The 16,093-nt window shown below is 41.5% G+C and overlaps 1 protein-coding gene across 1 annotated transcript in view; it reads left to right on the forward strand.

The window, feature by feature from the left end:
- AKT1 (AKT serine/threonine kinase 1) overlaps positions 1–16,093 on the forward strand; it is a 76,740-nt gene that overhangs the window by 46,914 nt on the left and 13,733 nt on the right. Inside the window, exons 5-11 of the mRNA XM_033061543.2 lie at positions 1,781–1,928; positions 7,032–7,163; positions 7,330–7,395; positions 9,288–9,356; positions 10,049–10,174; positions 11,463–11,591; positions 15,736–15,950. Of these exons, the coding sequence (XP_032917434.1) occupies positions 1,781–1,928; positions 7,032–7,163; positions 7,330–7,395; positions 9,288–9,356; positions 10,049–10,174; positions 11,463–11,591; positions 15,736–15,950 (885 nt within the window). The remainder of the gene's footprint in view (positions 1–1,780; positions 1,929–7,031; positions 7,164–7,329; positions 7,396–9,287; positions 9,357–10,048; positions 10,175–11,462; positions 11,592–15,735; positions 15,951–16,093) is intronic.

Below are 16,093 nucleotides of genomic sequence, written 5' to 3' on the forward strand. Positions count from 1 at the left end.
CAAATTAAAAGCAAAGAAAAAGAAACTGGTCCTTGTTTCTTTTAGGAACTTCGTGGTCAGTGACCCTAAAGGGAGTGAATAGCAGTTTCCACTTGGGGGAAGATTGTGTTTCAGTCTTGTTTTGTTCCCTCCTAGCCAATTAAGTCAGCTTTGTGACACTTCAGGGCTCAGAGTGTTAGTCACCTCTGTTGTGTACTCTTGAGACATAAAAGCTGAGGGTGAAATTCTGTTCTCCCAGAAATCAAAGATACTCACTTCAGGAGGGCTGAGATCTCAACCAAGTGAGTAACAAAAGAGATATGAAGGTCAATATGCCTTTAGCTTTCTATATACCTTTAGAACCAATGTTTGCTTTTTTTGAGAGAAATTGAGAGAGAAAAGTGCAGAAGTAGTTCTTTTTGTAGTAATTTTGAATATAAAAATATGACTAGTAAATAAGGGAACATGTTAGTGATCGTGAATAGAGCAGTCTGTGCTGGGAGTATAGGGAGAATGTTCTGAATGTTTGGCATTACCTTGCTGCCCCAGACAAGGCTGGATGAATCATGCACAATTCAGGCAAAATGCAGAATGAAAAATGCACAAGGCAGGAAACACCTTATGTGGTGTAGTTATTACTAAAATCTTGTGTTGGATACTTTTTCCCATGGCCTTTGTTTCCTCTGAGGATTGATCTGCCTCTTGCATCCATTATAAATAGAAACTCACATGTTCAGATATGATTTTAAAAAAACTCAACTTTATAACACCAGTGAAAAATTGGACATAGATAAGGATAGCATGGCTGCAGTGCAGATTGTGCCAGAGTTGTTCAACAGTAGTAGCAAAATCTTTCACCTGGGATGTCCTTAGGAGAAGAATTTAACTAGTCCCTAAAAAATACATCCTGTTCTCTGCATATACAAAAGGCAGTAAACATGGTAAGTTCAGATAGTCCACTGGATGTGTCTTCAGTCCCTGCCCCAAGACCCTGGAAAACCTTATGAGTTGTGTTCTTTATGTTCAACAAATTTGCAGTGAAATCAAGTAAAGGCCAAGAACTTTCACTTCAGTAGCTTCCAAAGGTGTGAAATCTCCCAAAGGACACTGGAGTGGAAGTGGTCTCCATGGGAGTTGAGGGGGTCACTGTTAGAGCATTAGTTGTTGAAACAGCTGTGGAAACTTTATCATATCTAAGACCTGTGCCTAAGATGAAATGTCACTGCTTTTGCTGACATTCTGCTAAAGTTTACACAGCAATTGCTGAACTAATGTCATCATCTTTACAACAGAAGAATAACCTAAGTGTCTTGAGCTTTAATGCCTTCTCCAAGATTATCCCTTGCCACTACAGCCATGCTAATTTGGGATATGTGTGTGAAGAGGTGCTATAGCATTCCCAGGAGTTGGATGTGTGTTTCAGTGCACCATAGAAATGTAGAAGCTGTCTTTAATTGCTTTGTGTTTCACATCAGCCTTTTGCTTTTTGGTTTTGGCAAGTCTCTTTTGGTTATATAAATCACCAGGTCATATCCTGAGGTGTTGACTGAATGCCCATTAGAAAATCTGTTATTGTATTATGTCCAGACTGGGAGGACTTCAGTTGTCTCTTGTTTCTAGTACAAATAATGAAGATTTTAAAAATGCATTTTTACAGTGCTTGAAAATGCACATAATTCATCATATCTTCCATTGATTCATCAGAGAGTATCAGTGCCTCTGTATTCCATGGTGATCCTTGCCATGGCAGATGGTAGTCTAATGCCACAAGTAATCAATGTCTTTGCCTATATTTTGCCAGGGAAGAATGGACAAAAGCCATCCAAACAGTAGCAGACAGCCTCAAGAAACAAGAGGAGGAGATGATGGATTTTAGGTCTGGCTCTCCCAGTGATAATTCAGGTGCCGAAGAAATGGAAGTTTCTATGACAAAGCCAAAACACAAAGTGGTAAGTGGGTATAGCAGGAGGGACTTTTTTGGGTCTCCTGAAATATAGACAAGAAATGGCCATCAAGCTGTATCTGTTCCCCTGCCAATTCCATGATTGGCTGTAGATGCAGCTTCTGGAGGAAACAATTGTCTCAGCTGAGCAGAGCCTGTCTGGGTCTGCCAGAGTTCTGAGTTCACATGTTGGATGGCTTTCAAGGCCAACTCAGGTCTGGGTTTGGTTTGCCTATTTTCCTGTGGTACAGAGCCTGAAACCAAAGCACCTGCTGGACCTTGTGACTCTATAAACTCCTTGCAGGCTGGTGCAGAGGTATTCCAGTGGATTTGCAGGATTTAGGGTGGGTCTGTGGATTTAATCACTCTGAAATGAGGCTTTAGTCTAAGTCCAGCCAGCCACTGTCCTTAGTGCTCCTAAACTTGGGGTTTTGCATTAGGCACTACACAGTCTGAAGGGAACCAGCTAAGGAATGGCCTTCCATGCCGTGAGTATGTGCCAGAGGAGATCTTTGCCCTGTTGAGCCTTTTTAGTCATCTGTCTTCAACTTCTCTTTATTTCCTTCTACTCCATTGTGTTCTTCTCTTTGTATATCTGTTTTCGAAAGTGTTTCCATCTGTTCCTGCAGGAGGGAATTGATAGAACCTTTCCCCATGCAAATGCATTGTCTGTGCTTTTTAGATGGGCACTTCCTCATGTGTCTTCATCCCACCACTGTTGTCCTCTCCCACTTCTGTAAGTTTGTTTTGGTTTTGGGAAAGCTGATGAAGTTTTTCTGTAAAAAGACAGCCATCCACCAGCACCTTCACTTCAAGCTTATGTATTATTACCCTTGTGTCATGTCAGTGCTTTCAGTGATGTGGGTGGCTACTTCCATGCCACTCTGAGTCAGAGTTTGCCAGTAGGCTTCTGGGTTTTTGGCTGAACGGATCCTGCTCTTGCTGAGCAGTCCTTCATAGAAATGCAAGAATCACCTCATTCATCAAATGGATACAGTCTTCTGAAACAGTGACTGTCTCTTCCTGGATGCTTTAGTGAGGATAACCAAAATGATTATTGGGGTCCTGGCATCAACTGTGTTGAGCAGTTTAGCAGAAAATCTCCTCAGACAGCTCTATGGAAGAATATGGAAGTCTGCTGTTGGGGGCATCTTAAAATTTTTTTCCAGCAAAGGCTGCAGCAGCATTTCTTTATATGTCTTACTGTGGCCATGTTGGCAATGGTCATTGATCTGATGGTACAGATGCTCTGCTCAGCCTCCACCACATTCTGATTCCTCCAGCGCTGTTCTTCATGGTGAAACAAATAAGTGAACGGCTGATCTATGAGGCAGTGTCAGAGAATGGAAAGATGTGAAATCTCGAGATGTTTTGGGGTTCATGTGTCTGGGGTAAGGGGCAGCTCAGACCTTGCCATGGTGAGACAGTGAACTGCCCCACAGCCCCCTAGAGCCTGTATCCCAGCCTGGCAGAGCTGCCAGTCACTGACACACCAGAGGAACTGCTCCATTCTCCCCTAACCCAGCTCCTGAGTGGCCAAATGACCACAGGTCTCACCTGGGGGAAGGGCCTATGAAGGCCAAGGGATATTTAGGGCCAAACACAAGGCCATCACTTTATGTGGACCCTAGTTCTTCTTGGAGTTTCTATCAGAATACAGCTGGAATCCAGGAGTTGGTAGTTGTATGTGTGCTTTTCTGTATGTTTTCTGTCTTTATTTTTCTTGTAATTCTCTCTTGTTGGAATATTTTGAGCAACTTGCCATCGAATGGATTTAAAGTTTGCTAAGGTGAATGGTTCAAGTTAATGCTGTGACAAGTGTTTTATGTTGGTAGGATGTTGTAGTGAACCTTTAGCCGAAGTTTCCTGATTTTTCTAAAGTTTGCCAGCAAACTTGTGTGTTGTTTTGACCTTATGAGAATATCTGGTTGGTATTTCTCCTGTGTGTCCAACTCAGAATAGGGAGAAGGTAGTTTTTGTTGAAAACCAGTGTTTTCTGGCAAAAAGGTCATGGAATCCCGAGTATAGAAGCTTGATCAGACACAAACATGTGGTCTGAGAAAAACTGGTAGAAAACACAGGTACTTGCAGAGAATATTGGCATTTGTCAAAAGAAGGGAAAAAAACACCTGGTAAGGGTTCCACTTCCGAGTCTTTAATGGCTGCCCAGAAAGATAAAGAAGCATGTGTTGGAAGGGCCAGAGAAAGAGCTGATGAAGTTGCAAATTGCCTTGGAGGCTGAAACAATAGCTCGCCTCAGGGCGGAGTGAGAATTAACAGCCCAAAAGCAACTAGCCCCAAACCTGAGAAACCTGTTCAACAACTGAACCAAAGAGCTTTAGAGCTGCAAATTAACACCGTTGAGGAAGGTGTGGAGGATGAACCAGGGTCTTCCAGCCTGGGGGAGGAGTTGGGCTTCCCTCAAGGTGATTTCAACTCCCCCAGCTCTTCCCAGGAGTTTGATACAAGAAAGCCAAACCCCTCCCCAAACTATAAACTCCACCCGTCGGTAAAAAGTGAGCAGGTGAGACTCCCTGAGCATGATGTCACGGATGTCACCTCCCTCCACTCTTTGGAGGAGGGGTTTGACTCAGCAAAGCCAACCCCCGCTGCCCCACCTCAAGCCCTGCTGTCAAGAGGCAGAGCCAACCGTGGTATCACACTCTGCAACAGAATTGATCAATTTGCAAGGGAAAATTAGCAATCACCCTAAAGAAAATAAAACTGAGAATGTTTTGAAAATGTCACTGATAGGGAGTGAAATAAAGTTTTCTGAGGAGGGAGTGACCTATTGTGTGAAAAGTTTAGACCTATTGGAGGGGGGAAAACTCATCCTTCTCCCCACTCCAACATGAAATTACTGAGAGAGTGTGGCAGGCAGTGGGCTTCCAGCCAATGCATGGGAAACAGCTGGTATGCCCTGTTGGCCTTCTCCAATCTCATTGTTATTTATTGCAAAATTTAAGTATCAAGACTGAGACAACTCTCTGCAACAGCACTAAAAAGTGGGAGAGGGTGGTGAATTCAAATATCCTCAAATTTCCCTATATTTGCAACTAAGCTTTGCAAACTCCTCCCACTCTGTCTCTCTGTGGCAGCAGTGGGTATTGAGCCTTGCTTGTCACTAGAGGCCGGAGGTGGAACTGCTGCAGAATCTGTAACCTCTTGGGGAAAAAATACTTTTATCATTGTACAAGTTTGTTGTTTTAGTCTTGGTAATAACTGCATGTTCAAGTATATCCTGGCCAGCCAGAAGACTGAGTGTATGTCTGGAAGTGGAATAAAGAGCTGCTTAAGCAGAAGTGGAAAGGACTTTAAGTGTACACACAGCTGTGAGATCTGCAGCTGAAGACATTTAAATTATGTGAATAAAGTCAGCTCTGGACAAAGAGGAGCACAGAGGGATGGTATTGGACAATATAGTAAACAGTAAATCTGTTGGAGATACAGCTGCAATGAAATTTGAAATCTAAAATGAAATATGTTAAATAGTTTAGCATTTTGTATTTTCAGAACTGTGCCAGCACAGTTTTTTCCTCTTGAATTAGTTGACCATCCTAGCAGGACCTTGTACCTTACAATTGTAGTAACAAGTATGGTTTCAAAGGTGTGAACAAGAAAGAAGGAAGTGGTGTCCTTTTCCCTAAGGATCACTCTAACATCACACACATAGAAAAAATACATATTATTGGTTAGCTTTTGGACTGGAATCCAAATTTACAAAATTGGATGTAACAGAATATGTAGATCCAATGTAAACTTCTGTCTAGAGTGAAAAGGTTTCAAAAGAATGACTGCTACTCTAACTCAAGTTGGCCTACATGGTGCTGGAGAATGCTCATCAGTATTGTTAAGGTACTAGACAACTTAAGTTTTGTTAGTGATGGTTGCATTTTTGATGTGTTCTAAGGTTATTTTCACAGACTTAATTATTCAATGAAACTTTCTACAGCAGAGAACACAAAGGATTGCCAAAAGTACTACACTAAAGTACATGCTTCCACTTTTTGAAGAAATATTGGGATGCATGTGTGTGGGGAAAGGGGACAGTTAGACCTTGCCATGGTGAGACAGTGAACTGCCCCACAGCCCCCTAGAGCCTGTATACCAGCCTGGCAGAGCTGCCAGTCACTGACACACCAGAGGAACTGCTCCATTCTCCCCTAACCCAGCTCCTGAGTGGCCAAATGACCACAAGTCTCACCTGGGGGAAGGGCCTATGAAGGCCAAGGGATATTTAGGGCCAAACACAAGGCCGTCACTTTGTCTGGACCCTAGTTCTTCTTGGAGTTTCTATCTGAACACAGCTGGAATCCAGGAGTTGGTAGTTGTATGTGTGCTTTTCTGTGTATTTTCTGTCTTTCTTTTTCTTGTAATTCTCTCTTGTTGGAATATTTTGAGTAATTTACCATTGAATGGATTTAAAGTTTGCTAAGGTGAATGGTTCTGTTGATAGGATATTGTAGCAAACCTTTAGTCAAAGTTTCCTGATTTTTCTAAAGTTTGCCAGCAAACTTGTGTGTTGTTTTGACTTCTTGAGAATATCTGGTTGGTATTTCTCCCATGTGTCCAACACAGAGTGCCTGAACCTCTGGAAAGCCCTTTCAAAAGTCCCATTGAGCTAGTAGATAGAGACATTTACAGGGAGTCATTTTGTCTCTGGTTTTGGAGCTGTTCAATGAAGCACAAGAAAACTGGTCTCCTAGAGAGGTGGGGAACATCAGAAAAAAGGTGTGGGTTTAATCCATGCAATCAGAGCAGCATTTTAATGAATATCTGCACTGGCCAAGAGATCAGAATGGCTATGGATTAATATGTTCAGTGTTACTTGTACAGTTGAGTGTTGAGTCATGCAAAAGAGCATTCAGTCAATTGAAAGCTTATAGTTTTCTGTAAATAGTTTGATTGATTATCTTTGGAAGTGCACTGGCATTCATTTTTGTGGAAGAATCATTTCTACTCCTGAATTCTACTAAACAAAAGGATTAAAAAGGCCACACGTGCTACATATGCAGTGCATTCTCACGTGAATGAGAAATTCTGGTCTGAGAATAATACGCTTCTTGTTAGATCGTGTAATTCAGTTCTTCTTTATCTGTATCGTTAACAGACCATGAATGAGTTTGAATACCTTAAGCTACTGGGAAAAGGCACTTTTGGAAAGGTCATTTTAGTTAAAGAAAAAGCAACTGGACGGTATTACGCTATGAAAATTCTGAAGAAGGAAGTTATTGTAGCAAAGGTGAGTAGATGGGAAACTTAGGGATATGGTTCATCCTTGCTACAGCCCTTGTCAAAGTCATGGGAAGGATTCTCAGAGCAGTTGTAAATAATTGCTCTGTTAGTGTTTGAAGTGGACCCCTGATCTGGGGAATCTCTTTGCTGATTTCCTTCTGCTTGCGTTTCAGGATGAAGTAGCGCACACGCTGACAGAAAACCGGGTTTTACAGAACTCTCGGCACCCGTTCCTAACAGTAAGCATTTCTGCCTCTGCACAGTCTAACTTGACATCACCCCCACCAAGGCTTTCCTTATTTTTTGTTGCTTACATAATTCATCTGAGATCTGTATTTACAGAGTGGCTGTGTAGTTTTGTACCCTTCTATTTTAGGGAAGCACAAATGAAAATACTTTTTTAGTTTTCTAATTCTTGCAGGGCAGGTCCTTCACCTCTTAAAGATGTGTTTCAGGGTGTGGTTTGACATTAGGGCTCACCCATTTAATGGTTTGCTATCTCTGAGAGGAGTATCTGCTTTCCTTGCCCTTCAAATGTTTGGTCTCCTCTTTGTAGCAGAGATCAGGATGACTCTGATCTTGCGACAAACAAATTTAGGAAGATATGGTAGAGAGAAAAAGCTTTGAGTTTGCCTTTCTTGGTTTTTTAAACTCCCAGAAACAGCTCACTGTGGAATCAGAGCACTGGTATTGCCAGCCAGAGGATAGTAGTAGGAGCATGTGGAGTGGGGAGGCGAAGAGCAGGACTGTGCTTTATCTGCTGCCTTCCTTTTGAATTGTAAAGTCAATCCATACTCTCATTTTAGACCTCCAGTGCCAGCAGTCTCTCTGGCCTGAGTTCAGATATCCAAGTTCTATATCAAGATTTTGTTTCTAATATTTATTACAAGTTGTCTCTGAATTGTTTACGACTGCTTAAAGCCTCTAAGAGACTGTGTAGGGTCTTGGTTGTTTCATTTGGCCAGGTACAAAGACTTAGCTGGAACTCAGACATTTTAAGCATGACCTCTGGAAGTAAATATTGCCTGTATTAAGTAAAGTCAATAATGTTGACATGTCTAAAACTTGGTCCTGTCTGAAACCTGGTCCTTCATTTTTCTGGAGGAAAAAAAAAAGAAAAAAAAGAAAAAAAAAAGATTGGTTTAAATGTGCCACCCTTTGTAATGAAGACAATAATATCATATGCAATATTTTCTTTTTAATCCTTTTATAAAACCAAATATTCAGAACAAGGGCTGTCTTGAGATGTTAGCTACAAGACTGGGTTTAGCTTGGGTACCAGGAAAATGTTCCTATACCCAGAGAGTAGTTGGGCCCTGGAATAGGCTCCCCAGGGAAGTGGTTGCAGCAGCAGCCTGCAGAGTTCGAGAAGAATTTGGACAACACTCTGGGGCCCATGGTGGGATTCTTGGGGTGGTCTTGTGCAGGGACAGAAGTTGGACTTGATGGTCTTTGTGGGCCCCTTCCAGCTCAGCATATTCCATGATGAAAAATCTTAATGCTATGGCAAACAAGTTGATGTTACTCTTGCCACAGGAATACATGTGACAAGACTATACACAGGCACCTTGTGACTCTCCATCACAGCCTCCATCTGGTCTGCCTTTGTGAATTGCTCACAAATTGGTATTGCCAGTGTTGGCCAATCCCTTGGCAGACTGTCAGCAGGGAGCAGTTGCAGGCAGCAGGGTAGAAGCCAGGGGATTGGTGTGTGAAAATGCTCATGTGTTTCATATAAGAGATCTTGTAGCCAGTGTAGTGAAACTTTGTGCGCCAGGGTTTGGTTGTGGCTTCTTATCTGTCAGCTGAACCTGTGGCCAGAGGAGGAAACTTCACAGTCTGTACACCTTGAATCCCTATTAATGGACCAGGACTTTGTTTCACAGCATTTTAGGTGATGATAGCTTCTGCAAGGAATTTGTTTAATGTTTATTAAATTTATTTAATGAAATAAGATGGCAGTGAATCAGTCCTCAGCTGCAGCAGGAAAATACAAGTATTATGTAAGATTTAAGGACAAAAACTTCACTAAAATAGAAAATTTCATGTCTGCTTCTGAAAATCCATTAAAAATGCTTTTCTAACTGTCACTATGATCTGTTTTCTAAGTTTTGGTTTAAATCTGTTTCAGGCTTTAAAGTATTCCTTTCAGACACATGATCGCTTGTGTTTTGTTATGGAGTATGCTAATGGAGGGGAGGTAAGGGAAATACAATAATGTTTAATACTTTAGGATTATCCTGTTCTACTGCTAATTTTGCTTGACATTATTTAGCTAAGGTCTATTTTTGCAATTCTAATTAATCCAAGTTGTCCCAATTAAACAGAACTGTTCACAGGTTTAACTAACATGAAGAAGTAAGACTCTTAACTTTTTCAACTGCATTTTTAGAACAGAGGTTTTGGGCATAGGTTCATATTTTACATGACAGCAATATATTGTAATCTGACATTTAGAAGTTCAAGAAGGCAAGGTTGCTTTCTAGTTGCCTGACAAGTTTTAAAACTTAAATTAATATTGTGAGCATACTTGGAGGGAGAACTAGAAACTGCTAACTGCTATTACAGTCAGGAAGGAAAAATTGAAATATTAACATTTCTCTAAATCATGCATTAGGCTGTAGTTTTAGTATGTAATTGTAGTGCAGTCAAAAATAGTTTTATAATTTTCTGAACCTGTAAGACTGTAGTACATGAACTGGTTATCAGTGTGCATCTGTGAATATGAGACATAATTATCTAATCATTTAATTTATGATGCTTTTTAACACAGCTGGGTGAGGGTGGGAAGGGGTTTTCTCTTAGGTAAGAGTACCTTGTAAGCAGGATGACTTGTGAACTCTAAGACATAATTCAGAAGCATTTAAAGTTAACAAATGATTGTTCTTGTAGTTGTTTTTCCATCTGTCAAGAGAGCGTGTCTTCTCTGAAGACCGGGCTCGGTTTTATGGGGCTGAGATTGTTTCAGCGCTGGATTACCTGCATTCAGAGAAGAATGTGGTTTATAGAGATTTGAAGGTACGGAGAAAAAGAATTTTCAGGCTTTTGGGGTTTGGCTTTTTGCTTGTTGTTAAAAAAAGCAAATGATCCTGAACTATTAAGAAATCCTTTCCTGACTGAACTTTATCCAGACTGTTGTTGCAGCTGTTGGGCTGGACTTTACAGGATGTTTAAAGCCTTTGATAGTCCAAGAAGCTGCATAAGGCACTCTGGCAGCATTTCAGAGAACATGAAGGGTTACTGGACTGCAGGGGTTTCATTTTCACTTGCCTGCTTATGTTCAGAGAGAAACTTTGCTGGTGCTTCTGCATGGTGGAACATTATCATGGTCTTAGTAGAGAGGTGGAAATTCACACTGCTTCCTAGCAGTGTGCTCACATCATCTTCATAGTAGCAGCTTGCAGTTAGAAAACTGCCTAGCCTTCAAGTTACTCATTTGTTTGAGGAGCACAGAAGGGGAAAAGAAACCCCAACCAAACAAGGTATCTCAGGGTAAACAAACTTGAGGAACTCTTGAGGAAAATGCAACAATAGTATTTTCTTTCTTCCTGAGAAGAGTTTCCAGGACAGGATGACGGGATCCTGGTGGTTTATTTAGCAGCAGTCTGAAATGGAACCTGCTCTGTAATGTTTTCAAAATGTGTCAGAGTGATTTTGGGATCTCTGCTGGGGTTTTCTCTCCCATATCACTGTGATTCCCCTGTAATTCACTTTATTGATACACTGAGGAAACTGTCCTAATACCCTCTGGATGACTTTCTCAAAAATTGAGGGCTCAGGATGGAATGCATACCATGTGCTGGGTAAATGTATATAGTGATTCTCACTTAAAGGGTCTCTTTGGAAGTGGTTCCTTAATCGTGCTTATGATTTCTGTTTTATTTCTTTTGTGCTATTACTGACTGATTTCTATTATATATGCTATTTCTAATTATTTCATAAAATCAGAGTAAAAGCAGGGATAAAGTTGTGTGAGGGGGAATACTTAATATACTTTCTGAAGAACTGGTGTTCTATTGATGATAATGTAGAAGCATAAAAATAATATTCATGTTCTACATTCTTTCTGTGTATATGGTTGGTTACCCCAAGACTACAGATTAGTTACTTAATGTTCCCTAAAGAACTGAGGAAAATGTTGCAAATATGTATTTACATTTTACATGCTCTGGCAGCAGCTGTGGCTCTGACCCCAGTGAGGATGAGGTTCAAAACTGATCTGCAAAATTCATGTCTTTGATTATCCTGCTCAGGACTAGTGTATGTTACAAGTAATCATGTCTTTTAATTTGGCTTTTCTTCCCAGTTGGAAAATCTTATGCTGGATAAAGATGGACACATAAAAATAACAGACTTTGGACTATGTAAAGAAGGCATCAAGGATGGAGCAACAATGAAGACTTTCTGTGGCACTCCCGAGTATCTTGCACCAGAGGTATGTTTATATTGGCTGTTGTGTTAAATTGCTTTCTCACATGCCTTCCATGGTAGCAGTAGGAGTACAGAATAATTCCTGTGCCATGATGTGCTCATGCACTAACTGCTGTTATATAATTACACATCCTGAGACTCCTTTATTCATCATGATCTGAAGCACATCTTTAGCACAATGATACGTGATAATTTTTTGGCGGGTAGTTTCTTCCACTTGACAGAATATATACATTTTAGTGGAACAGTGCTTGTTTCTTGTATCAGCTGGATAATTAAAAAGAAGCCCTCTTTTAATCACTTCAAATATTTCATGAATATTTCATGATAGGTTACCTTTATTGCAGCTTGCTATGTGTTGTCTTATTTGAAAGGTATCAATAGGACTTCACTTAAGAAGTGGAAGTATTGTCCAGTTCTTTTGCTATTTGAGGATGTAAAAGGTGACATGCTTTCAGAAACAGACCAAGCTTTTTCTGCATTATTTAGCCTGTCATGTACTAAAAGTCCTGACTGTTTTACGACTATAAAAGCGCAAGATATTTCTCAGTGTTGATTTGAGCACTCCAGTTTCAGAGGAAATAAATCCAGTCAGAGGATCTCAGTTTCCAGATAATATATGTTTTAGGGATTTTTTTTATGCATTTTTTTTTCCCTTTTCAAGTGCAAAATGCAAATGTGTGTTTGCAGGTTAGTTCCTGGAAACACTCTGAGTTGTGCAGCAGAGGTGGTGTTATAGCTGGGAGTGAGTTAGGAGCAGATGAGAAATGCAGTCAGGCTGTAGGGGATGCGTGTACGCTCGGTTTCTCTGCCCATGCTCTGAGCTGTGTGGAAGCAAACTCCTGGACTCAGGAGTTAGGGCACAGAGCCCAAGCCAGTGTAGTGTGCCTTGCACAAGAGCTGCTTCCCTTGCAGTGGGGCTTTGCTTCCCGTGGCATTTGCATTTCCATCAGCTCAGAGCTCACGCAGAAGTGGGCCTTGGGCTGCTGGCAGGTTATAGATTGTTGGCACAGCTTTCCTCTGAGTTGGGAGACTTGAGCAGTGCAAACCTGCCTTGAACTGAGCTGTGCAAAAGTAACAAAGGATGGGAAACCAGCGTGGAGGAAGAATATTTCTGCTGGGAGCTGATGTCTTTGCTGATCAGCGCTTTTGTGCTCCCTGCTTTCATAGTGGTGGCAGCATGCTCTTGGGTTTTGTTTGGTTTTTGTTTTGTTTTTTTTTTTAAACTCCCAGCTGCTTTCAAGGGCCTCCAGTCCTTTGTAATAATGAAGAACATGGGCACCTGTCGAAGTAGCTTGCAGCAAAGAGGCGGAGCTCGTCTCATGATGCCTGCCAGCTTTTCCATGGATCACCAGAAGTCTTCAGTGAATCTAAATGGGGGTCCATGCACCACAATTTGAGATTTACTGATGCAGAGAGTAATTAGCAGTATGATGGAGTGTTTATTATTCATAAATGTGGCTTTTATTTTAGCTTCCCTTTTAAAATCAATTGCTGAACTTTAAGGATTTTTTATTTATTGTTTTGGTTTTTCTTTACTTGGAATGTGGGGATTCCCTGTGCAGGCAGTTGGGCTGTTCTTTCTGTTCTGTTACTTGCTGTTATTTTTTTTTAAAATATATTTATGATGAGTTGGCTCATCCAAAAACCCTGAAGGACAAATCCTTTTGATTAACTCTCTCCCTTACTTGCAAATCCCATCTGTGAGTTGGAGTGTTAAATTCTGGTTGTCATCTGGCTGATAGCATACAAAAAAACCTAGAAATTGTGTACAAGTGATTTTCCGTGTGTTTAAGGTCACACATCCTTAAAAACAGGGGTGTCAGTGCTCCTGTCTGCATTTGTAACTCGAGTCCAGCACAGCAGTGTGTCTGTACAGTTGTTGCATCGTTGTTTTTAGGTTCATACTGGAATCTCATGCATGGATGACAGTGACTGAACCATGTCAACTTTGATGTGTCAGATGCATCAATGGCTGTGATGTTTACAGCTGTTCTGCCTTCTCTTTCGAATTCCATCTCATAAAAGTCTAGAGCTGCTCGTTATGATTCCTTAATTTAAGGGAAATGACCTTGTTACTTTACTTTCTCCCCTGCTATCCAATGTGTTGCAATAAATCATGGATGAGTGCAATATCTTTTTTTTTATGGTACAATTTTGATACTCACACCATTGCTCTCATCTATGCAATCACTAATATGATGATATGCTCATTGTGCTAAAGAACTTTGAAGAACTAAGCATTTTATATTCTGTTTAAAATCAATGGAGGTAAAGGAGATTGCTATAGTTAGGAATCTAGCTTATAATTCAGAGCCTCATGCACTTTTTCAAGTAACATCTGATGTGTTCACTGCATTTCAAAAGCACCTGTAACATTAACTACATGCACAACAAAGGCCTCTGTGGTTTTCTTTTTCTTTCAGTCTCTCCTATTGCATCTCTTGCAGCAGTTTAAAAAATAAAAATACATATCGGAGGCCGTGTGAGTGTTTTATTTTAGGTAAGCCAAGTGTAGGGGAGTGTGAACAGGAAGCTCTGGTTGAGCAGGGTGACTCAGAGCAGGAACTGCATTGTCACACAAGCTGGGTGAGCCGAGGGCTGCGGAGCCTGGGGAAGGACTGGCCCCTGGAATGCCGGCCGGCCGGCAGCTGTGCCGGCCGTGTACATGGAGGGGGCAGCTGCACAGCCAGCTGTCGTTTGCTGTGAATCACACGGCCCGGGATGCTGTAAATAGACCGACGTGCGGTAATCTAATACCTGGCAGCCTTTTGATTTTTACTGCAGGCCCTCTCCCTCGTTCAGATAATTAAGGGGAATAATTAGTGAATAAAGAGAGGCAGAGTGCAAACAGTTGTTACGTTGAAGTGCCTCAATGCTTCTTTTTTATGTGCAAAACCTTTATGTCAAGATTTGTAAGAGGTTAAGATCTTGCTTTTGTTAAACTTGCACTGACTTTGGCTCTTTTACCTTTTTAATTTTGAGTGTTAAGTATTCTGCATTGAAGAAATGAAAAGCTCACACAGACACTGTGTGAAAACAGGATGGTGGTGCAGTTGTGGTTTGTGCTCCCAGCAAGAGTAAGCAGCTCGCTGCAGGCCCATGCAAAGAGTAAAGATGATAACTAAAACCTGAGGACAGGGTCTGGAACATGAGATGTTGGTGTCAGCTACAGACAACTGCATAGGAGACACAGAGTCTAGAGGACTCCTTGTAACATCCAGTGCACAAGCCACAAAACTCTCCCCATTCCCTTCAGCAACCCACTATGCAGAAGATCAAAATTACACTGTGGCAGGGCTTCTCTGGAGCAAGCAGGAAAGGTGGAGAGTCCTGAGTCCCTGCACCAGCCACTGCTTTGCTAGGTAGAAGTGCCCATGGAAAGGGAAGAATGTGCTGGGCTCCCTTTGCTGTGAGACCTGGCAGAAATCCACCCCACTGACTGTTTTTGTGTTTGCAGCCCTCTAAGCAGAGGCAGGAGTGGCTTTGGAGCAGGGCAGAGGGTTGGAGGAGAAACATTTCCAGACAATTTGACTGCTGTTTTACAGCCTTAGAGCCAGTCAAATGTTAGGAGTGGTGTTCTGGCTCTTAGTGTTTAATGTAGATTAGTCATTGAGCATTTGTGGGTGGTCTTTTAAGATGTGCAGAGCCACCCCTTTGGGATGCAGGTTGATAAGATGATGATGGATATGTTTTGGCTTTTTTGAATGTGAAGGAGCAGGTTGATGACCTTTTCTCCCTGTACCTCCTTGGTATGTTGGTTTATTTAAAAAACTTGGATCCCATTTGGAACAGTTTGTGATAAATAAGTGAGAGTTTAACAGCTGGCTCTGTAATGTGAGAACAGTTCTTGGCCTTTGGACTTTCAAAGGTTGTGCTTATCATGACCATAATGTGAGGGAGGGTTGGAGAAGGAAGACAAGGAAGCTGCTGTAACAAACCTGCTGTCTCCTTTTCCCCGCTCTGCTCACCTAGCATGGTGAGCATGGATGCCAGTGCTTTTCACATGGTTCTTCTGCAAATACTCTGCTGGTAGATTTGGCTGTGTTGTGAAAGATGGACTTGCTGGGGTAAATTTTGCTTCTTGAGTTCTGTGTTCATGCCTGGTTTGGGAGTATCTTCTAAAGCCTTTTCCTTACATTCTGCAGGTTCTGGAGGATAACGACTACGGCCGTGCAGTGGACTGGTGGGGTTTAGGAGTTGTGATGTATGAAATGATGTGTGGTCGGCTCCCTTTCTACAATCAAGACCATGAAAAGCTTTTTGAACTCATCCTTATGGAGGAGATCAGATTTCCACGCACATTGTCACCTGAAGCAAAATCCCTCTTGTCAGGTTTGCTGAAGAAAGATCCTAAGCAAAGGTGAGGCTGTTGCTTAATAGTTGCACTTTTTTTAAGGTATTTGAGAGAAAATTGTAATTTGGTTTTCAATCCATTCAAATTGATTATCCAGCAAGATGCAGCAAGTGGATCTACTCATTTATTTTTAACTTTTTGTGTGAGCT

The sequence above is a fragment of the Catharus ustulatus genome, chromosome 6 (genome assembly GCF_009819885.2).
Source record: "Catharus ustulatus isolate bCatUst1 chromosome 6, bCatUst1.pri.v2, whole genome shotgun sequence".
Lineage (NCBI taxonomy): Eukaryota > Metazoa > Chordata > Aves > Passeriformes > Turdidae > Catharus > Catharus ustulatus.